This window comes from Medicago sativa, chromosome 7, assembly GCF_051527215.1.
Source record: "Medicago sativa cultivar Bolivia chromosome 7, Bolivia_mono, whole genome shotgun sequence".
Classification (NCBI taxonomy): Eukaryota; Viridiplantae; Streptophyta; class Magnoliopsida; order Fabales; family Fabaceae; genus Medicago; species Medicago sativa.
Genome location: NC_140755.1, coordinates 23,800,257 through 23,824,273, shown reverse-complemented (window position 1 = coordinate 23,824,273; position 24,017 = coordinate 23,800,257). Strand labels below are relative to the sequence as shown.

At 32.9% G+C, this 24,017-nt stretch overlaps 2 protein-coding genes and 1 pseudogene across 3 annotated transcripts; all 3 read left to right on the top strand.

Annotated features, from left to right (window-relative positions):
* The first annotated feature begins 892 nt into the window (after positions 1 to 892).
* LOC146905010 (uncharacterized) lies at positions 893 to 5,884 on the top strand. The gene is made up of 3 exons (XM_085728419.1): positions 893 to 1,010; positions 1,069 to 1,128; positions 5,154 to 5,884. The coding sequence occupies exons 1-3, from the start codon at positions 893 to 895 to the stop codon at positions 5,882 to 5,884; spliced, it is 909 nt and encodes a 302-aa protein (XP_085584545.1).
* A 2,352-nt stretch (positions 5,885 to 8,236) lies between these two features.
* Positions 8,237 to 9,275, top strand: LOC146905009 (uncharacterized; annotated as a pseudogene). The gene is made up of 5 exons (XR_015020091.1): positions 8,237 to 8,253; positions 8,490 to 8,591; positions 8,708 to 8,714; positions 8,749 to 8,862; positions 9,012 to 9,275. The product of XR_015020091.1 is annotated as an uncharacterized LOC146905009 (transcript).
* Positions 9,276 to 12,686: 3,411 nt separating this feature from the next.
* LOC146905008 (polygalacturonase inhibitor 1-like) lies at positions 12,687 to 13,651 on the top strand. The gene has a single exon (XM_085725215.1). It carries the CDS (start codon positions 12,795 to 12,797, stop codon positions 13,461 to 13,463), a length of 669 nt encoding a protein of 222 aa, XP_085581341.1. The 5' UTR covers positions 12,687 to 12,794; the 3' UTR covers positions 13,464 to 13,651.
* The last annotated feature ends 10,366 nt before the right edge of the window (positions 13,652 to 24,017 follow it).

The following is a 24,017-nucleotide window of genomic DNA, read 5'->3' as shown; positions in this document are numbered from 1 at the left end:
TTCTTACACTTTAAAATTCATGCAAAAGTTAGAATGTAAAACCTAGGGATTTTGTACTTTACTTTATGCTTTAATTCCTTGCAAGACCATAGCATGTATCTAGGCCAATGATATGTAAAGGACAATGGACTCTAATGATGTACACCGACACAAGCACCGACACATGCACACATATCACATGGTTACTTTAGATTAATGTTTAGGGAATGTATGCTTTAGATGTATGCTTAGGAATCGCGATACTTAGAAAAATCCTCTTTTCCAAAAAATATGAACAACATCACTCAAATCATTTTCCAAATAAACCTTGGGATCAAAATCCCATTGTATTTTCCCTTTATTTTCTTAAACAAAAATCTTAATGAATTCTAACCATACTTAGACTCTTTCTTTGCAAAATAACTAATTCCACCGCACATTTTCCAAATCTTATGCTCTTGAGGCCTCTCCCTCTTATTCTTCAAAATTCCATTTTCAAACTTAAAATCAATCAACAAAAACAAAAACATTTTTTGAAGAGAACTACGGTGGATTTGATCCCTTAAAAGGGTACGTAGGCAAGGAACCAATATTCCTTCAATTCAAATAAAATAAAAATTCAAACGCCTTCTTCTCCCTCCAATTCTTCACTTAGCAAACTCTTAGGTGTAAATATCACTTTTCAAATAGCATTTAAAAACAAAGCGCGCGCGTAGAAAGTAAAGACGGTTCCTATAGGATACTATAGTCGTTATGGGTGCCTAACACCTTCCCGTAGCGAAAACAACTCCCGAACCTCGATTCTCAAGGGTTTTGCTTATTTTTTCCCTTCCCAAGAAAAAAATGAGATATCAAAGGTTAAAAAGGTTCAAACGTAATCAATGTTTGACACCCGAAAAACCAAGATAAAACAATGAGATCTGTTGTTGTATTGAACCGGCTATTTGGGTATTTGAATGGGTTTGTGAAAGAGGCCAATGGAATTTTGTTTGTGACTGGTTATGGATTGAGGTGTTGGATTCGATTGAGATGTATGCCGAATGGTTATGAAAATTGTTGTATTGTTTCTTGTTGTATTGCTTTGAGCAGGTTTATTCGTTTCTGGCCGTGCTTTGAATTTTGGCTCTCGAAATTGTTGTGTTATACGATGTAGGTTTTGTGGTGAATTTTCGGCCTCCATATGGTGTGTGCTTGCAGGTTTAATTTATAGTGTTTATGATTTTGGATTTGGGTTTGTTCCAAACGGCATAAACTTGTGCTTGAGGAGGAAGATCAGCAGGCGTTTGTTGCAGATAGACGTGTGAATTGTTTTCTGGATTAGGATGCAGATGAAAAGATGGGATTGGGATGAAAACGCGGGACATACCATTCTCTTGGATAATGACCATTTTTTGGACATTTTTTGGATATGAATAATAAAAATAAAGTAATAGTAAAATAAAAATAAAAATAAAAAAACATGCAAACTTGGACTTATCTTTAAAAGTAATTAATAAAAGAAATTATGTCTAAAATAAAAAAATTTAAAAAACTAAAAGTAAAATTAATTAATTAAAAAAAATTAAAAGATGGAAATAAAGACCAAAAATAAAAATAGAGAGAAGAGGGCCCGACTCGGAATCAAACATGAGGTATTTTAAAATACCTCTCTGCCGAATTTTCCACTGAAAAGTCAGAGACCGATCAGGATCGAAGGGCAAGCGTCGGTGTATGAATGTAGGATCATTAGGTCAAAAATTGGGGTATGACAGATGCCCCTATTTGACAAGACATTTTTTTCTTAAAAGGACTTGACAAGATACTTCAAACATTTTCTCTCTCTTTCACTTGTATAATTTTCTTAATATGTGTAAAATGATCAAATGACTCAATTATTATGGGACGGAGGTAGTAGCTATTTTCCTTGAGTTATACTTCTTCCGTCTTTAATTAATGCACTATTTAAGTTTTTTCTTTGTCTCTAAATATAAGTCTATATACAAATTAATGAATGCATTTATTATTTATTTTTCTTTTCTTAATATACTCCTAGTTAATATTATCAATGTCAAAATGTCAAATTTAACACACATACTAACAATGAACAAGTAGTCAAAATACTTGTTGCTTTTGAGGAGTATAGACATACCAAGATATCAAATAAATTTTCTTATTTTTGATGAAATTATGTGTTTTTCTATAATACCGTTAATTTTTTATTATTTCATTCAATTATTTATATCTCTACAATAAATATATAAGGGTATTACTGAGAATCCAATAATTAATATTGCATTGAACTTGAAAGTGACAAGTAAAATGAACCGTTGGTGGTTTGGGATGTCTGTTTTCAACAACCACACTGGTGGTTTGGGTTGTCTGGTTTCAACAACCAAGGTGAGATCTACATTCTTTCCGGCGGTCACCTCTGCTCCAACACGATCAACCCTCCTTCGGCTTTCTTTGATTTGCCGTCTGCAAGGGTTGTGGTGGGTGTCGATGGTGGTTTCTGTTTGGACGGTTGCTGCATATCTGGTTTCTCTGCAGGTTCGCTTGCTTTACGATTCAGTTTTGCAAGGATTGGCCTGCTTTGGTTGTTGCCGTCTTCAAAAAATCTTACTCGGTCTCGTGATCGATTTTGGATTGTGAGGCTAGAAATGGGCGTGAATTTGCGTTGTTTGTCACCGTAAATTGTGGGTGTGCGATATTCATTACCGTGTTGGCGGTGGAGTTCATATGATATCCTCAATGTGCCTCGGCTGGGTTTGTATGTTCGCTTGATGTGGGCCAGAAATGGCTAATTAATCAGTTGATGAGTTAGTGCACGTGAATTTGTTAATTACCGTGTTGGCGGTCGAATTCACCACATTTTCAAGCATTTGTCCGTGGTACTGTATGGACTCGAAAGAGTCGTCGATGCTTGTTGTCTTTGTTGCAGGAAGTTGATGGTACGTGATCCGATTTCGTGTTGACGATGAGTTCATTCGCCAAAATTTAGACCTGAGCTTAATTGTTACAAATGTTTAGGTTTGAATCCATTTTTTGGATTTTTATTTTTTAGTTTTTGGTTTTGCCCGTTAGGGTTGTTGACTGTGTCAGGTTTTATGTCCCCTTAGTTTTTCCTGTAATTTTTTCGTTTTTTTTAATAATATATATGAGCAATTGGCAACAGACTAGAATAGGGTACCAACTAAGTTGGACACTATTCTTTTTTATGTCATTTTGCTCTTGGCTTATAAAAAAAAATATTATTCTTCAAAAGCGGCAAGTTAAATATTGTGAAACTGAAGAAGTAATATTCATATACATAATAGACACATTAATTACATTAACAACTTTTAAAAAGAAAACAAAGAGGATTTATATTTTATGGGGGAAATGCTAAGGCCACATGTTAAGGATCCCAAAGTGAAAATTCTATCTAAAAAATTGTGTCAATTTATTCTTTTAAAGGTTGAAAATTAATATTTTATAATAAATATTTATTATTTATGGAATCCTTAACATGTATCATAAAATCACAATTTAGCATCACTATTTTATATAGACCACAGTGGAGATACACATTCTCTCACGGTGTAAACTCTATTAGCAACAACTGAAAAATTGTTGCGTTGAAATAACATTAATCAGTCGATCACGCAGCTAGATTTGGATAAGGGTAGATAAGATGAATAATCAGGTATTTCAACAAGTCTCCGTCAAATTAAATTGGTGTATAATGGACTATATTAAATGCTACAAAATTCAAATTCAAATTGGTGTATAAGCGTTCTCCATTCACATTTATGTGGAGTGATTAAGTGATTCTAGTAGACGTCCTTTTAATCGTGAAATGATATTTGTAAAATTATTTTATGATAACTTTTGAACAACTCTTTTTTTTATATTAATATTATGTTTTTACTCTGTTTTTTTTTCTTTCCCTCTATTGTACTTTTACCAATAAAAAAAAGTAGAATAAGATTGTCACAACAGTTGTTATTGTTTTTTTTTTTTAGGGTCTTGTTAACGAGTGCTCCCGGGGCACTCTTTAAGCATCCCAAATTTGGAAATTATTCTTTTAAAAAGTCAACTATTATAATTTCCAATGCATTCATTACATAACTTTTCATATAAAACTTACCCTTTGAAGTGCTTAAAGAGTGCCCTGGGGGCACTCGTTAACATTTCCTTTTTTTTTATAGCATGATTTTTCTTCATTAATCTTACTTACTAAAGTTTGTCAGGTCAAGCTAACCCTAACCCTAAAACTAACCTAGATTTTTCCCGCTCTTTCTCAAGCATTTATGTGTAGGTTTGACCTCCTCATTCTTAATACATGCCATAATAACACATTTATGTGTAGGTTTGACATCCTCACCCTTAATACACGTCATTATAACACGATGGCATATTATTTTATTTCATTCCAGGAAATTTTAACTGTCATTTATAACACGATTGCATATTATTTTAATTTTAGTCTACAAAAATAACACATGATTGCATATTAATTGCCATCCCAAATTTGAAATGTGAATTAGGTACATTGAAATTAGTATAGCACACGATACCATTAAAACGAGAAAAAAAAACACGAGCTTGAAAATTAGACCCGTGAATTATGTACAAAATTGTATAATGGAAATAAAATAACACACAATAAATTGTATATTTATTAGCAATAAAAACACAGGTTGAAAACTTCCATTTTCAAGACGATTGCATATTAATTTAATTTTTGAAATAGAATAACACACGATTGCATATTAATTGTCATCCCAAATTTGAAATGTGAATAAATAACACAGAAAATTGTATAATGGAAATAAAATAACACACAATCAATTGTATATTTATTAGCATTATAACACAATTTCTTTAATATTAAAACCAATCAATTGTACATTAAATAGTATTAAAACCACACGGTTGAAAATTTCTTTAGACTAAAAAAAGGCCACAAGATTGCATAATAAAAAAAAACAGCACCGTGTTCAAATTAAATTTAAGAGCAAGTAATTTTTCATAATGGTTAACGTTAAAAATAAATATACCACCGTAAGAATTATTGGCTTCGCACTGTAACACAATTTTCTTTTTTTCGATGGGACCATGATTTAAATGGAATTACCGTTTAACTCAACGTATTTAATCCTAACATAATTCTTGAGGAATAATTCCTAACACTGACTTACTTATTATAACATCAGGTGATCCTCTTGCTTCAATTGTTTCTAACACTTACCCAAATTTTTTAGAAGATATGAGCAATATAGATTACTTCCAAAACAGAGCTATATTATCCCCTAAAAATTCCATTGTTGATCGGATAAACGAGTATGTGTTGGAGTTGCTGCCAGGAGAAGAAAAAATATATTTGAGTTATGATAGCCCATTAGCAAATAAAACAGGTACCGATGCAGTGGACGATGTTCACACACCTGAATTTCTGAACACAATAGTTGCGTCTCGACTTCCAAATCACAAGCTGCGCTTAAAAGTAGGAGTTCCAATGATGTTGTTGAGAAATATAGATCAGAGTTTGGGATTGTGCAACGGAACTAGGTTGGTCATTACAAGGATGGGTAATTTTGATCTTGAAGGACAAGTCATATCCGGCTCTAACATAGGTGATAAAGTTTTTATTCCAAGGATATCTTTGATACCATCTGATACTAGAATTCCTTTCAAGTTTCAACGAAAGCAGTTTCCGCTTACCGTTTCTTTTGCAATGACTATAAACAAAAGCCAAGGTCAATCTTTGAAACATGTTGGCGTATATTTGTCATCGCCTATATTCTCTCAAGATCAATTGTACGTGGCTTTGTCAAGGGTTACTTCAAGAGAAGGTTTGAAGATATTAATATCTGCTGATGATGGTGAAGACACTGATGTAACTTCTAATGTAGTTTATCACGAAGTTTTTCGCAATGTATCCTAAATTGTGTACTTGGAAGGATTGACCGAAATTAATATTCTTCATTGTTAACTATTTATGCCTGACAATCACTACTACAAAATTGGGAAAATATAGCACCTCATTAGTAGCGCTTTTAACACTAAAGCGCTATAAATCAAAACACGGAGGTCTTAGCTAGCGCTTTTTTGAAAAAGCGCTTTCTATGCTTCTAAGTTTATATAGCGTTTTGTTCAGAAAGCGCCAGTATAGGTTCAACAAAAATAATAAATATTTAAAAAAAAAAAAACAAAATTAATCATATATGGCGCTTTGATGGAAAGCGCTAGAAATAAATTAACCTTAAATAGCGCTTATTATGCACTACTGTAGGCTTGATAAATATAGCGGTCATATCTTAAAAAAAGCGCTATTTAATCAAGTTGTTTGAAATAGCCGAGTGGTAAAGCATTATCGCTATATCTATATCCTTCATGTCCTCAGTTCGATTCCCAGATCTGTGTACAACAATTTTTCATGTCCTCAGTTCGATTCCCAGATCTGTGTACAACAATTTTAAATTTTTTTTATAACGTGTACAACAATTTTAATTTTTTTTTATAACAAACATATGATTCTTGACTAAATAGCGCTTCCAATTTTTTTTTTTTTTTATAACAAACATATTTTTTTTTTTGACGTTTATAACAAACATATGATTCTTTAAACAAACATACTTTCTTCCGTATCTTTTTCAACTAAAATGTAAAGCATTAACAAACATTTCGAATTTTTTATTTTTCATGTCCTCAGTTCGATTCCCAGATCTGTGTACAACAATTTTAAATTTTTTTTATAACGTGTACAACAATTTTAAATTTTTTTTATAACAAACATATGATTCTTGACTAAATAGCGCTTCCAATTTTTTTTTTTTTTATAACAAACATATTTTTTTTTTGACGTTTATAACAAACATATGATTCTTTAAACAAACATACTTTCTTCCGTATCTTTTTCAACTAAAATGTAAAGCATTAACAAACATTTCGAATTTTTTTCCAATTTTTATGAAAAATCAATTGCAGTTTCAAAACACAATTTTTTTTAATATTTTTATCATATATATCAATTAAAATATTACTTTCTCCAAACTTTTCCAAAAAACACATCTCTCTGCCTCAAAAAAATTGGTTTCCCTCTCTCTAAATCCCTTATACCCTAAAAAAATTGGTTTTTCAAATCAATTGGCCATCACTCTCCCTGCAATCCTCTCTCTCTAGGTTCTCTCTCACGGCTCTCTCACACTGATCTCAACTCCGCCGTAAAACCAAAAATCTCACCGTAAAATCAGCCGGAGTTCTTCGTGGTCCGCTGGAAACTAACTCCGTCCAGGTTTCCCTCTCTCTCTCTCTCTAGATTTTCCATCTATTCTTCTTTCTTGTGAGATTCCAGCTTGATTTGCGTTGTAGCAGATCAGTGCTCGGCATCGCGATTCCGCAATTGCGCGCTAAATCCCTGCGATTCACAAACTTTTGATTAGAACTGACTTTGACCGTAGAATTGATTATAATTTGAAGTTATGATTTGTATGTTGTTTGATTTTTAATTTGGAGTTTCAATTTTTGATGGACTCGAAAATCCCTTAATTGCTAAACTTGTTTAGCCTTCGTGAGGGTATGGATCCTTGTGGATTGTGTAACCGTTGATTGTATGCCACTCATTGTTGTTTATTCCAACCCGTGTAGATAGTTGAGACTTGTGAGTACAGTGTTATGTTTAGGAGAAGGAAGGAGCACAGTGTAAGGGTTTGGATTTTAGGGAGAGGACAATTGGCAAATTTAGAAAATGAAGCACTCTAAATTTAGTAATTGCTTGTAGCTTGCTTTCCTCACATTTTCTTGCTCACGTGGCCTATCTCCTTTTCCATGCAATTCACCTTTTCCTAACACTATGGTCATAACACAATTAACATGATTTTGCTGGACAGCGTTATGGTTGCAACTCGTGTATGATAGGTTTTATGTTTTCTATTTTCTATATGATGTATATTATATTGTAACACTTTAAATTTAGTCCCTTCTAACATATATTTCAATCCCTGATTGAATTGTTAATGTTTTTTTTTAATTTACAATAGTATATTTATGCATATACATTAATATATCATAAACGTGTTGTATCCTATACTATATATACTACTATTGTATCTTGTGTTCTGCTTAACCTCATTAAGGATGATGGATAAAGTTTTTGCAATTGTTGAGACTTGAGAAGCACCTGAGTTGCAATTGTACTACAGTGCTTAGAATAGTGTTAAAAGTTCTCTAAATCAACAAATACTCTTTTAATGAATATTTGAGTATGTATTAGTAGTAGTATCATTTTTTGAGTATTATGACTTATGACTTATGGTTTGTATGAAATAGTAGAGTAATAGTGGAAGATATATGATTGACACGGATCTCTCCCTCACAGCTCTCTCTCACGGCTCTCTCCCTCACTGCTCTCTCCCTGACGACTCTTTCTACCACTTTATATACATAAGCCTGTGTAAGATTTTCCTTGAAACTTTGTTTTTGATTATTTTTTCCTCACTTTTTACCACTGTTTATAGAAGATTTTCTATTTAACTTGGACATTTGTGTAGTGGACATTGGGTGTTATTTGTCATTGATGGCATATCGGAAATCATATAATATTTGGATTCATTACTCAATGACTATACGAATTACCCAAAAATGAAGACTATGTTTGACACATAAGTGTGTGTGTGTGTCTATATATATATTGATGTATATGAAAACTATATATATATATATATGGTCAGTTGTATGTAATCTAAGTTTACATTTATATTTTGTAGAGTTCTAAAGTAACATGGTTATTTTTTGTTATAATATATGCAGTACATTGATGGTTTCAAGTGTTTGACATACTCAAAAGATAAACTAATAGAAATCCAAGAAGAATGGTGTCTGTTCATGATCAGCCTAAAAGTCACATGATATTTTTATAATAAGGTGAGTTTCATGTTTCTAAATATATTTGCTAGAAGTGGTAGTGTTTTTAATTTATAATCTTGCTTTAATTTGTACTCATGATCAATAGTACTTTGAATTTGTCTCTAATATAATATAGTTGCTTATTGTTTAATGGTGTTTTCTGCTAGGTGGAGGAGAGTGAACGAAATTTGGAAATGATTTGCCTGCTTGTTTTGGATAAAAATGTTGAGACGACCAAGAAGATAGATGAAGACTGCATGCTACCATAGAAGATTTTGATCTTTATGTCAACTAATTAGTTGCAACTTAGAGATATCCATGTTACCATATTAGTGACTATACATTTCTGACTTTTATGCTATACATACATTTTTTATGATATGGTTAAGTTTTATTTGATAAATAATAGTCTCAATTATAATGTGCCAAAATTATATATATTTCCCTTTAAATTTCTGACTTTATATATATATATTATATATATATATATATATATATATATATATATATATATATATTACTTTAAATTAATAAAAAACGCTCTCTGGAAAGGGAAAAAAAATTGACAAAATAAATAAAATAAATTCTTTTCCTAGCGCTTTTTTCCTTTATAAAGCGTTATCTAAACCTATTGTTACATAGCGCTTTTTAAACAAAAACGCTGTTTTTAAACCTGTCTTAGATGACGTTTATTTTTGAAAGCGCAATCTAAGGAGAACCTTTGCTAGCGCTTTTTGACATAAAGCGCTATATAAACCCTGCTTTAGCTAGCGCTTTATACAGGAAAAAAAGCGCTATATTACCTTTACCAGCGCCATTTACAATAGCGCTTCAAAAGCGCTATCTAAAGCCAAAAATAAGCGCTATATAAGCCCATTTTTGTAGTAGTGAATTTTCCCTATGTTGTGTACTTTCTATTATTTAACAAATTAAAGTTCTACTATTCCTATGATTCATGGCTTGGAATGTATCATAAATTTTGTACTCTTTATGTTTTACGGCTTATTGTTAAATTTATTATGACTTATTCTACATGAAAATAAGGCCCGTGCGTCAGCACGGGTCATGGTTCTAGTAGGTTAAAATAGAGTTAGCATAATTTTTCTTAATTAAAAATAGGTTAAAATAGTCATTTAACTCAGATGTTTATAAATAGTAGTTTTCTACGTTTAGCTTCTCATCCAAACGAAACAAAAATATCAAAACAAAAAATATTAAAACAGTCCAATATTTTTTTAACATCCGCATGCTCTTTTCTCTTTGTTAGGAGTCCCGCATTTAATAGATAAAAGTGATTGATGTGATATTCAAGCAATGATGCTCTCCTACCTATTGAACTGGTCTTTTGGGTTGGACTTTCTTCATGAGCTTAAATCCTAACAATTGGTGCTTTCATTGAGAGTTTCACTAAAAAGGCTACCTATAGGTTGGATTAAGGTGTTCCACCAATTACTGATAGGTGAGTGAAGCCGTCAAAACGGAAAGGGCTACCATCATATTAGTGTAGATAGAGTGAAAGCGGTCGTTGACGTCGGCTCTTAAAGGGCGTGACAATGTTAGGAGTCCCACATCGAGTAGATAAAAGTGCTTGATGTGGTATTAAGCAATGAGGTTCTCCCACCTAATGGACTAGTCTTTTAGATTGAGCTCTTCTAATGGGCATAAATCGTAAGACTCTCTTAGCCGTCTCACTGACCCTAAGAAATGCATTTTGCAATGGTCAAGACATAGCCACCTCCTACAAATCAAAACTTACATCAAATGTGTCGGTTTACGCTATGATTGAACCATAACTTCGATGGTTGTATTGACTATCCCATCATTGGGTGGACCAGCAAGTCTGACCCAAACCGAGGCCACGTTACAAACATCATCCACATCGAGTGGTACCGGTCTATCTGGTATCTGATAAGTGTCGAACTTCAGTTATTTTACATATTTATTCACAACATTTATTAACAAGTTTTGCAAGTAATATCAAGCATAATTCTGAAATTTAAGAAAATATAAAGTCCATATAGCTTAATTAGAACGCAATCATATTCGTCAAAAACAAGTTTATATATATATAGGGGGCTGTTAACTTGCACCCACCTAAAAACACTAAGGTGCAAGTTAACAAGCTGCACCTACTAGTTATTTACCAAAACACCCATGTTTTTCTATTATAAACAAATATTATTTATGCTATTTACAAAAATGTCCTTTTAATTAAATTAAAGTTTAATAGAGACAAAAAGGTGTTTTAGTAAAGTACAAGTAGGTGCAGCTTGTTAACTTGCACCTTAGTGTTTTTAGGTGGGTGCAAGTTAACCGCCCTCATATATATATATATATATATATAAAATTTAGTAGTATTTTATTATTTTAGCCTAATTTTTTAGAACTTTCTATTTTGTTTTCAGTTTGTTATTTTTGGCCCATTAGGGTTTGTTATTTCCCTATTTAAGCTTAACAGTTGTAGCATAAGAGGATAACTTTTATTCAACCAATAATATTTTAGAGAGTTTTTCTCAATTTTTGGTGGATTCCGGAACCCTATTTTCACAAGTTTCTCGCTTGCAAACTTGTTCCTTTCAATTTAGGTTTAGCGTTTGCTAGCCTACGTTTCCGACTGCGTCAGTGTGTGTGGGGTAGTAACATGTTAATTAATTTTGGAGTTATAATTTTATAATAGCATAGAGGTGTATATATTTTTTTAATGACAAATATTAGTATGTTAAATGTTATGTTAAACATACATACAAAATTTTGAATGGTATATATGAGTTAACTTAACAACAGATATTAAAATTGTTCACAAAAGACATCACACAGACTAAAAATTAAAGAAAATTTGGGTTTGTCTAATATGAACCCGTCAAAAATATTTCAACGTTTAGCATTATTGGTAACAATTGAATTTAATAATAACAAAGAAAAGATAACAAAAATAACATTCAATTAAAATTTACTAAAAATAACAAAGAAAATATAACATTCAATTAAAATTTCCGTGGCTAATTTCACTTTTCAATTTTTCTTTTCCTAGTAGTGCAACAGCGCACTAGACAATGAAGAATACAGTGTCACACTTAGACCAAGAAATCACGAAGAAAAAAAACCAAGATCAATGTGAAAAGTGATTTATTTAGATTAAATATAGAGAAAAAATGAAAATGGTGTTTTCAGATTAAAAATTGATCCAAACCCCTCAAATAAAGAGATGAAAGAGAGAACTTAGAGAGAAAAAACAAGGGGTGTTGGAAAGAAGGAGCATACACAAATATTAATTTTAAATTTTTTAAAACTAAAAATACATTTACCGTTTTTCAATTCCGTATTTTTTATTTATTTTTTTGGGTCAAGTATCCCAAAGGCTAGAATTCACTATCGAAAAGAAATAAATGCGGTGTCCGAAGTTCGAACCCCGACCCCTACATATAACAATGCATGTCCCTGCTAACTGAGTTATACTTCCGGGGATCAATTCCATATTTTCTTTTAGGAAAAAATTAAATATTTCATATACAGTACGAAAATTATAGAGATATCGTATATAAAATAAGATTAGATAGTTTATACAAAGTCTACGAACTTAGGAGCAACGTAGGTGACCCAATTTTTCAATAAAAGCCTCATTAATATTTTATTTTATTTTTATGAATGTGGGGCAGGGCAAAAACCCCCACCAAGTAAGCCTCCTAATTTTATGATATAGTTGGATGCATTCAATGGTTGAAGTATACATCTTTGATTACTATGTCTTCAAAGGATCATAAGCTCATTATTTTAAGCCTCCTTGTTTGACCAACTTCCACTAAAACAGATATACATCCTGACTGCTACGATTTCTATAAATAGCAAAGCTTAAAATCATACTTATCACCCAAACTTGAGTACTATCTCAACACAAGCTTAAACCACCTCTTCTTATTTTTTCAACTTAAGAAAAAAACTCCAAAATTAAGATGAAGACTCCTCCAAACATGTTTCTCCTACTCCACTTAACACTTCTCTTCCTTTCTACCATCTACTTCTCCACATCAAATGCTGATGATGATGAGTTCTCCTGCAACGCCAATGACAAAGCCACCCTCCTCAAAATCAGAGACCATTTCGGCGGCCCCAACGGCCGGCTCTCCGACTGGGACAACAGTACAGACTGTTGTAGCGATTGGAGCTTCGTCGGGTGTGGCAAACCCCTACCTGGCCGAATCACCGTCGTCACCATCAGCCGTGGCTGGGGTCTTTCTGGTACACTTCCAGCGGAGTTTGGCGACCTTCCATATCTTAACTTCCTCTCATTGGCCGAAATGCCGAAAGTAACTGGGCCAATTCCTAACTCTTTCAGCAAACTTAAAAGACTACAAAAACTCGACCTTGGTTCCAACAGTCTTAGTGGGTCGATCCCCACTTTCCTAGGCCAGTTGAAGGACTTACAGCAGGTTGATTTGTCTAACAACAAGTTTACCGGTGTTATTCCTGCGTCGTTCGGCTCCCTACCGTCCCTTTCGCAGTTTAATGTTAGCTTTAACCAGCTGTGTGGCGCGATCCCTACTGGATTGAGCAAGTTTGCAAAGAGTTCGTTTGATCATAACAAATGCCTTTGTGGTGCTCCATTAGCAGCTTGCAAGTGAGGCCTACCAGCAAGTATATAGAAGTAATATATTTGATTTGATCGTAATAAATGCCTCTGTGGTGCTCCTTTAGCAGCTTGCAAGTGAGGCCTAGCAGCAAGTATATAAAAGTATTGTATTTGAGTCATTCTGTGACAATTTTATTTCCCTAAAATAATGTTATGTGTTTGGTATTCATGCATAAAGAATACTCCCTGTGTAAGTGTAGCTCAGTTATTAGATAATTTGTGCAGGGGTCGGGGTTCGAACCCCGGATTCCCCACTTCTTCACATATAATACGTGTGTGAATCTAGCCACTAGGTTACTTGACAAAAAAAAAAGAAGAATACTCCTTCTGTAATACATAATCTCATATTAATAAAAAAAAATCTCAAATTTTTTAAATCGTCACAAATTTTTTTTTGGTGGTGGCCGGGGTTCGAACCTCGGACCTTGCATATATTATGCATTGTCCATACCAACTGAGTTAAGCTCACGAGGACTAAATCTTCACAATTAATAATATAAGCTCATTTTTATATCTAAGATTAAATTATATGGAATTTTGAAGCATAAATGGTCAAGTGATTTTGTAGCTGATTGGTTGTGCTTTTACCGCCAACAATTCATTTTTTCCTTTTTACAACATTTGTTTAGTTTTGGGTTTTTAGTTTTTGGAATTCAAAGATACTATTCTTTCAGTAATTTTATTCAGAATAAAAAAACATGTTCTTTAGAGCGATGATGCTACATATTACAAAGCAATTTGCACCAGAATAACAAGACTGTGAGTGCATCTTGTTTTAACAAATAAGAAATTATTATATCCATCTTTAAGAGAAATCATGCCCGTGTATTTGTGTAAATCCATGGACCATGTCTATTCGTGCGTTTCATAGCATTAGCCTTTTTTCAATCTCTCTCAGAAACCAAGGTAAGCTTGCAATCCATAATAGGAACTTGAGCTTTAATATTATGTAGTTTTTCCAATTGTGCTTTGATTTTCATGTAGTTTAATTTTTCCAAATTGTACTTTAATTGTGATTCCAATCATTATTGTTAAAATCCCGACTTAAATCATAAAATACATTTTGCGACTTTCTTCACCTTCAACGACTGATATCCATAGTTGAATCCTAAAATAGGCAAAATCCAATGATTTTGATTGCGATTTTACTATTTCTTATAAACGAAGTCATTTATGACTATATACCATTTATAACATATATTTAGTATTATTTTTTTGATAAAATCCATAGATTTTGATTGCGTTTTTACCATTTTTTATATCGATTACAAAAATAGGTGAGTAAAAATCCTTCGATTTTGGTTGCGATTTTATGATTGTCGATTTTGCTTCTCTCTTTCGACCTGAAGCAAAATCCTGATTTTGACAACCTTGATTCCAATTATGTAATCAATCATTTGTTGGCATTTGAAATAACTTGTAACATGACATGGTATTAAAGCTTTCACGCCAACTTGTTTTGATCATGTGAACCATGCTGAATTTTGGTCTTGCTTGATTCTACTGGTGGTAGTCAGAGAATATTGAATAAGTTCCGACGATGTTTTGGTGACTTGAGACTTTGCTCCATTAGAGACCTTTGGACTAGCGAGATGTTTAAATTTGGAAATTATCAATGTGTCTGCAGCGCAGAAATAATTTGTTGTTTTAATTGAGTATGTTCAAGGCAGTTGGAGTAGAGTAGTGAAGCTTAATTTCATACCTTGGTGTAGCCTATTTGCATTTAGTTTCTGCAAAGTTCAGATTTTCTTCCGTTGGATGTGATTATTGAGACCCTCTCTTTATGCAAAAAATAAACAAGAGTGTAGTTATCAGCTTCTAAGTGTTAATTTGGTTAATGACTACATGATCTTTGTACATGCGGATAGACTTCACATCTTCACTCTAATTTCTGCTTAATATAAATGCGGCGTGTTTCTTGTAATTTCATTGACGAGATTGCATGCTTTTTTGGTAATTTTTGTTTCCAATTTCTCTATTAAGTGTGTGCACAAAATGAATTTAGGTTACTGAATTTGTTCAGGAAACTCACTTTACCGTTTGCGATATAATTATATGATTCCTGTTGGATTTACTCAATAAGTCACATTTCTAATATATGCATATATTAATGCAATAGCAGTTATGATGTGTTTCTTCATCAGATGAACTTCATAGATCATGGTTGAGAAATGATAGTTATCATTATTGACATTATAAATTGTAATATAATTATATGATTCCTGTTAGATTTACTCTATTTTTTTTTTATGGCAGTGTTTGTAAATTGTAATATTAAAATGCAAGAAGCTTTCACTCTTGTTCATACATCTTGACATTATACATTTTCAAACTTCAGTTGAATTCCACATGATTCCAGTATGTTCTTACTCTATAAAGACACTGCACATGCTGTTTTGATTTCTTTGATATTAGTCATGTTGAATCTTGATACTTTGATGTGTTAGATATCACATGAGAGACAATCATAAATCTTCATAAGTATTAGCACAAAAAGTTAGAACATAAGAATGGAGAGGGATTCATTTATTTATAGGGAACTTCTAAGGTGAAGTTACCAAATTGACCTTTTCGTTGCAGTCGTTTAATTCAGCCAATTAAATTACAAGTCATGACACGTGATAAGATGTTAGACTGTAGGTGGTCTACAGTATTGTAAGTGGAATATGAAACTTTGAAATATTGCAAATTAGACCCTATTTATCTTTTAACTAATCAATTTACACTAATTATTAAATTTTTCATTTTGACTTATTAAAATAAATATTTAAATCCTATAATTTCCCTCCTTTATTTTTTTTTAATTTAATCTTCTTACATAAGCCAAACTTCATCTTCTTCATACCACGAAGTACTCTAAATTCATCATCTTCTTCATACCACGAGATCAATACTTCGTTCCACAAAATCCATCATCTTCTTCATATCATTTTTTCAAAATCCATCATCTTCTTCATATCATTCATCTCAGTGGAATCCTTCTTCTCCTGTAGAATCGTATTCTTCACGTGAGGTTCATCTTGTGTTCGTCGTTGTGGGATAGTTTGTTATAAGTTGTTGCCATTCAAAGTTGTTTGCGACTGCGATAAATCTAAGGTACTTCTTCGCATGTCGTTTGTATGATTTTGGGATTCACTTAAAATGGGGACAATGTGGATTAAGGTTTTAAGTCTTAATTGTTGTTTCGATTTGCAAGCAATTCTGATTGGGGATTTACACCGTGTATGAATTTTGAATATTCTCAATTAGGGTTTGAATTGTTGTATCAATTTTCCCAATTTTGGACTGGAACATAATGGATTAAGGTTTGAAGTCTTAATTGTTGTTTCCATTTGCAAACAATTCCTATTGTGGATTTCCATGATGTATGAATTTTGAATATTCTCAATTAGGGTTTGATTGGATGTTTTAGTTTTCCCAATCATTGTAGATTAAGGTTTATAGTTTTATATGTGAAATCGATTTAACCCAATCCCTGTTGTATGAAATTCTTTCTTCAAGCTAATTTTGCTGATTTTTTATAGCACCATATTAAAATGAAGAAGAAAATGAAGAAAACAAAAGAATTGTCAATTGATTATATGTTCTTATATTCTTGTTTTCAGAATCAAGAAAAACAACTTGTAGAATTAACTTAACAAAAACAGCTTGAATATATTCTCAAGTCGTCTTATCCGATAGGAGTTCATGGTTGGTAGTTCAAGTAAAAGTCTTGATCGTCATCTTTTTCGGGTTTGCAGAACATATTTTTCTTATTCTTAGTATATATTAATTCATCAAGTAACCCTTTTCCTTTACTTTTTTTTGAGAACAGGAGGAGCTAATGAATTTGATTGATAGTCTATAGTAAGTTTAGACTTGGACTTTGAGGATTTTTCTATGTGTGAGCAACCCTATTGATCACTTTTCAACGTCTGCTATCGATGTCGATGTTGTTGAGTCGTAATTTTCTTCCTAATCTTTACCATTATTGTTAGGGGTACTTTGACGACTAATCAAGCAAGTACAAAAATAAATGAAGAACACTATTACCAACATATACAATAAATTTCAAACATAATCAAATATGACACAATATTTGGAACATAACTACACATTATCAACCATTAAAACTAGCCATATAAGGATTTATTACAAAAAACTCAAAGGACATGTAAGCACATAACAATCTCTAGATTTCTAGGCTTTAATACATAAAACTCAAACAACATGTAAGCACATAACAATTTCTAGATTTCTAAGCTTTATTCCATAAAACTCAAAGGACATGTGCACATAAAAATTTCTAGATTTTTAGGTTTTATTCCAGAGAACTTCAAAGGACATGTATTACAGATTTCTAGATTTCTATAATTTTTCAAGAAAACTCAAAGAACATGTAAGCACATAACAATTTATAGATTTCTAGCCTTTATTCCAGAGAACTTCAAAGAACATGTAAGGACATGTAAGCACACAAAGACACACAATAACTTTAAAAATAAGCAGAGTGGATAAGTACCTTGATGAAATCACAATAACCTTTAATCTTAATTCCTTGCTATTGGCTTCTATAAATTTCTCTATCATAACAACCGTAGTTTTTTGAACATCTAGATTTGAATGCTCTTGATTTGGAGCATAGTCACATAATTCGTAATTCGTCTGGTACGTGGTACGGGTACGGGTTCGTGGTACGCAACATGAGAAGAATTCGGTACGTACAGGGGTATGGAGCTTCGGTACGCGTCGGTTCGTACTAATATCGTAAGCTATCAATAAATTTTAAGAAATTTTTTTACTACTGCATTTCATCCAAAGCTAGAAGATTCATAACTATATAAAATTTAAAAAATATTAATTTATTTTATTTAAAATGATTATAACTTTTTATTTTTACAAAGAAAAAGGGGAATATAATGTTTTGTTAATAGCTTTTCCCAAAACAATAGTATATTATTGTTTGTTTTAACACCTACTAGTTTAGAGACCCGGCGTTGCCCGGGTTAGATATTAAATAAGTTTTATAAGTTTGTGTGCACGAATAAGTTTTATAAGTTTTATATTAGATTGAATTTATTTAAATTTACAATTATAATAATATCATAAAAAAATATAAATATTTCAAAAAAAATTAAAAATAAATATAAATGATGAGATGAATTAGTCCCTTTCGCAGTTTAATGTAAGCTTTAACCAGCTGTGTGGTGCCATCCCTACTGGATTGAGCAAGTTTGCAAAGAGTTCGTTTGATCATAATAAATGCCTTTGTGGTGCTCCATTAGCAGCTTGCAAGTGAGGCCTACCAGCAAGTATATAAAAGTATTTTATTTGAGTCAGTATGTGACAATTTTATTTCCATAAAATAATGACAATTTTATATCCATAAAATAATGTTATGTGTTCAGTATTCATGCATAATGAATACTCTGTAATACTACTCCTTTTATCTCTTTTGGTAATATAATTTCATATTAATAAGTTTTTTTTTCTCAAGTTTTCTAAATTTCCACAATTAATTATATAAGCTACATTTTTATATGTAAGATTAAAATATATGGTATTTTTAAGCTTAAATAATGGCAAAATTTGTATAGTCATTTTTGGATGTCATAACAGTTGGCATTATTCAACTCGGGAATGAGAAATCACTGCAATAAAATATCAATATAGGTACCGGACACCTTGCTACGATTATATGTATAAGTTAATTTGTCGTAGATTGGTTGTGCTTTTACGGCTAACAATTCGTTTGTTCTTTTTTACAACATTTGTTTAGTTACGAGTTTTTGTTTTTTGGAATTCAAAGATACTTTTGTTTCAGTAAATTTAATCAAAATAAAAAAACAGTTTTTTCAGAGCGATGCTAAATATTACAAACCAATTTGCAAAAGAAATAACAAGAATGTGAGTGCATCTTGTTTTAACAAATAAGAAAATATTAAATCCATCTTTAAGAGAAATCATGCCCGTGTATTTGTGTAAATCAACAGACCATGTCTATTAGTGCGTTTCGTTAGTATGTGTTTCGTAAGAATGAACATTTCGATAAGTTTTCTGCAACGTATAGCTCCATACCTTGTACTCGATCTGAGGCAGATAGCTCTCAATCGCTCTCTTAATCTACTCTGTATCTTCGCCAATCTCTCTCAGAAACACGCTCTATACGAGAAGCATAGAACAGAGATACGACAGAGGCAATAGTCTGTGGGTCAACCATCGTAAGCTTGCAATCCATAATAATTTAATTGTTATGTAGCTTTTCCAATTGTGCTTTAATTGTGATTCCAATTGTATAATCAATCATTTGTTAGCATTTGAAATAACTTAGAACATGACAAGGTATTAAAAGCTTTCACATCAACTTGTTTTGATTATGTGAACCATGCTAAATTTTGGTCTTGCTTGATTCTACCAGTAGTCAAAGAATATTGAATAAATTCTTATGATGTTTCGGCGACTTGAGACTTAGCTTGATAAGAGACCTTTGGACTAGTCAGAAGTTTAAATTTGAAAATGATTAATGTGTTTGCAGCGCAGAAATAATTTGTTGTTTAAGGGAGTTGGATTAGAGTACTGAAGCTTAATTTCATGCATTGGTGTAGCCTCTATGCTTTAAGTTCCTGCACAAGTTCAGATTTTCTTCCTTTGGATGTGATTATTGAGACCATCTCTTTATGCAAAAAACAAGCAAGAGTGTAGTAATCAGCTTCTAAGTGTTAATTTGGTTAGTGAGTACATGATCTTTGTTCATGGAGATATTGACTTCACATCTTCACTCTAATTTCTGCTTAATATAAATACGGCGTGTTTCTTGTAATTTATCCGATGAGGTTGCATGCTTTTTTGGTAATTTTTGTTTCCAATTTCTCTATTAAGTGTTTGCACAAAATGAATTTAGGTTACTGAATTTGTTCAGGAAACTCACTTTACTATTTGAGATAGAATTACATGATTCATGTTGGAATTACTCTATAAGTCACATTTCTAATATATGCATAATTTAAGTAAGCGCGTAGCTGTTTACGCTGATTTTTGGTAAACAACCGCTGGTTTAAACATAGTTACTTGCAAGATCAACCGGTAAATCTTAGGAGCATATTTGTGCTTTTGTAATATTTCCAAGGAATGTAATGTTCTAAAAAGTTAACTAAAACAAAGAAAATAAAAGCAATCGAACTCAACCCAGTTGAATTCAATCGAAGTTTGTTAAGTAAAAACAAAGAAAATTGTTCAAAGTGAACAAGTAAAATGCAAAGACATTTAAGGAAAAGAACTTAAATTGCATTGATTGAATGTAAATTGGTACACAGATTCATACATTGCAACTTGTAACTCGTTTCTCGCTTCCATACGGATAATTTGAGTGTAAGTTTTGTATGATTGAATTGCGACCTTTTTTTCCTATGAAAAACTACTATTTATACAAATAAAAATAACTACCTACATTCGAATTCAAACCTATAACCATAGAAAAACTAACAAGTCTTATCCGCCTAATTTGAATTTCGAACGCGCCTTTTGGGAGATATTTGTTGCTCGCCCTTATCTGAATTAACCGTCCTTCGATGGGTTTCGCCTGTCGAACTGAAGCACATGCTTCCAGCAAGTCCAACTTCGATAAAACTTTAAGAACAGTTCTTTGTTTTCTCGATGATAAGGTCAACTCTCCTTTGACTGCATTTAATGATAGCCTTTAAAATTTACAGGCTAACAAATTGCCCCCCAGAAACGTCATTGTCGACTTATCTCAGTGATAGGGAGAGAAAGATGTTTCTGACCCTGATACTTATACTTTAGCTTGATCGATGTTTAAACTCAAATGACATCATATGTCTGGAGAAACAATTCAAAAAGAAGATTTTGGTGTCCCCACCATAGTTAGTGGGCCACGTTCCATTGGGAACTACCACTTTGTAAAAAACTGTCAACATAGGATATTGACACATGTCTAGATCAAAAGGCTATAAAACATAAAGGTTTTACCTTTACCTTCTTACTTTCCAATCTTTCCTTTTCTACTGTTCATCTTCTTCTTCAAAACAAAGACCGAGAAAAACCCTTTTTCAAAACTTCATCTTATCTCAGAAAAACTCGCACCATTCCATCCGTCGTTTCCAATCATCAATCAATCAAATCATGACGAATGCCCAAGGTTCTTCCTCCGGACTACAAAACGCGATGAACCTATAAAATTTTCCAAGGAGTTTTCTGTTGGCGCTCCTGTGTTTATAGAGGAACCTGATATCAAGGAAGCCGAAGAGAAAATCTGGAAGTCCCAGGTAATTATCTCTTGTCCTAAATCACAACATGCATTATTAGGGCCGCTTCCTTTAAACAAAGAAACTCCAAAAAGTCTTAGTACCGTTTTTCCTTGTTCAGAAGAACAACCACCATTGATTTTCACTAAGGGTCCATACGACCTGAGTTTTGTGAAATCCAAGTTTAGAACAGAACTAAGAATTGGTGAAACTAATCCTTACATTGGCTGGTTAGATAAACTAGAAAAGAAAAAAGGTCAATTTTGGAAAGATATAGGAATCTTTGACCTTATTCAGCTATCTAGGCAGGGACCTAAGTACCATAACGAACTGATAATTGCTGCCCTACATTTTTGGAACCCTTCAACAAACAGCCTTCACCTAAAATGCGGAATGCTTACGCCTACTCTGCTTGGTGTCGCAGGCATAACTGGCCTCAAGCCTACTGGCCAAACTTTCGATCCTGAAAACCATCAGTCAGAACTTTCTTTTGACTTCACTAGGCCTGCTTACGGTTATTTTGCCATAGACCATCATGACACTTCGACTACCGAAGTCTCTGACGCAGAACACATTGCCTTTTTAACTTGTTGGTTATCTAGGTTTATTTTTTGCTCAAGGTCAATCCAGATCCCTAAAAAATTAACAGCTTTAGCAATACAATTGCATGAAGGCAAAGACATTTGCCTAAGCAAACTTATTTTAGGATCCTTGTATGAAAATCTAAACCAAGGAGTGGACAATATTAAAGACTATCCATCTCGAGGAAGTTTGATCATTCCTGGTCCTATCTGGTTATTTCAATTGTGGCTTTTGGCCACTTTTAGGACAAAGCTGGCTGTCATACTCCCTTCTCGTCTTAAGAAAGCTTACGAAGATAGCCTTATCGAAGGTATTGGTTTGGCCATGTTACAATATGACAATAGGACTTCTCAAGACCTATTCTCTATTGCTTTTAATACCCTCTTGGAGTGTGATACTTTTACTCCTACCATGGCTCCATTTACTGTCAGAGCTCGAGGACCAACTTGGTTTACAAAAGAATTTCCAGCAACTTCTGTTGAAGATGAGGCAGAAATCAATGCCATTTGGGAAGCTTATTTAACCCCCACACTTTTGTCTAGCAGGCTCACCGCTGGTGGTCTTTATGGGTTATATGGTTACCAACCAAATCATGTTGCTAGACAATTTGGGTTAGTTCAGCCTAAGCCCACTTCTTTGTACCAAAGCGTAGATGACCTAAGGCAGCCAATGATCGAACACCTTTGGAGATCAAGATTACGCAAAGCTGAAAAACAAACACTTGTTTTCAACCCTATTCCATTTACTTTGTCTACTTCATGCACTGAAGCATTCTTTCGATGGTGGCGGGATTATTATGAACACCAGACCAATCGAGTAAATCCTGATAAAATACTTCGTCAACTAATCCTTGCTTTTAACACTGTGCAGAGCAGGACTAAGAAGACCAAAGGTACGCATATTCGTGAAATTCAAGCTTTTCAAAAATACTTTCAAATTGTATATGATCCTTTACACTTGAAAAGAACAGTCAATTATGCCGCCCAAACTTTAAGAGATAAAATTTACGATAAGCTCCCTTCGATGAAATTCCCACCTTTCACTCCCAGTAAATATCTTTTTGCTTTACATTTTAAAACAAAATTCCCGCCATTGCCAACTAGTAAATTGGCATTAGCTTTTAGGCCACCATATCCAAAATGGTTACCTTGCATTTCTTCACTGGGAATGAAACAACAATTAATAAAGAAATATGAGGATAAAGTGACTGCATCGAAATTGAACCTTTACACTTTTAGAGGTCATCTTGGCTTAGACTTGCTCATATTTGAATCACTTCTCCAATAGGAATAGGTAATGAAGTTACCAATCAATTTCTAGGCAAAAACAAGTAAATTTTAAAAAGAAAAGCTATTTGTCACTTATCTTGTATCCTGCCTTTCAGCTATTTCCTTGGATTCCAAAGATGGGAGTGATGATGATGATGTTCCAAAGCCATCGAAATCTAAATCAGGGAAGGCATCGAAGAAAAAATCATCGAAATCAGAGAAGAAACGGGTTACACCTTCTCCTGAACCATCTCCCATGGAAATTGAGGAACTTGATCCTGAAGATCATGTAAGTCTCATTGATCTATCTTCAAATATTTTCTTGTGTGATAATCTCATAGTCGATGTTTTTCCAGCCTGATTCTACTTCTGAGGCCGTCGAAGTCACTACAACTTCAGAAATGCCAAAAACTAAAGAAGGCCGAAAGACAAGGAAACATAAAGTCTAAGAGACCA

What these genes read in the sequence shown, in the direction of transcription:
- LOC146905008 (XM_085725215.1), top strand. Translation starts at nt 12,795, where the DNA reads ATGAAGACTCCTCCAAACATGTTTCTCCTACTCCACTTAACACTTCTC.
- LOC146905010 (XM_085728419.1), top strand. Translation starts at nt 893, where the DNA reads ATGAGATCTGTTGTTGTATTGAACCGGCTATTTGGGTATTTGAATGGG. An exon ending in GTGTTGGATTCGATTGAGAT is followed by an intron (nt 1,011 to 1,068) that starts GTATGCCGAATG and finishes TGCTTTGAGCAG; the next exon opens with GTTTATTCGTTTCTGGCCGT. An exon ending in AAATTGTTGTGTTATACGAT is followed by an intron (nt 1,129 to 5,153) that starts GTAGGTTTTGTG and finishes TTATAACATCAG; the next exon opens with GTGATCCTCTTGCTTCAATT.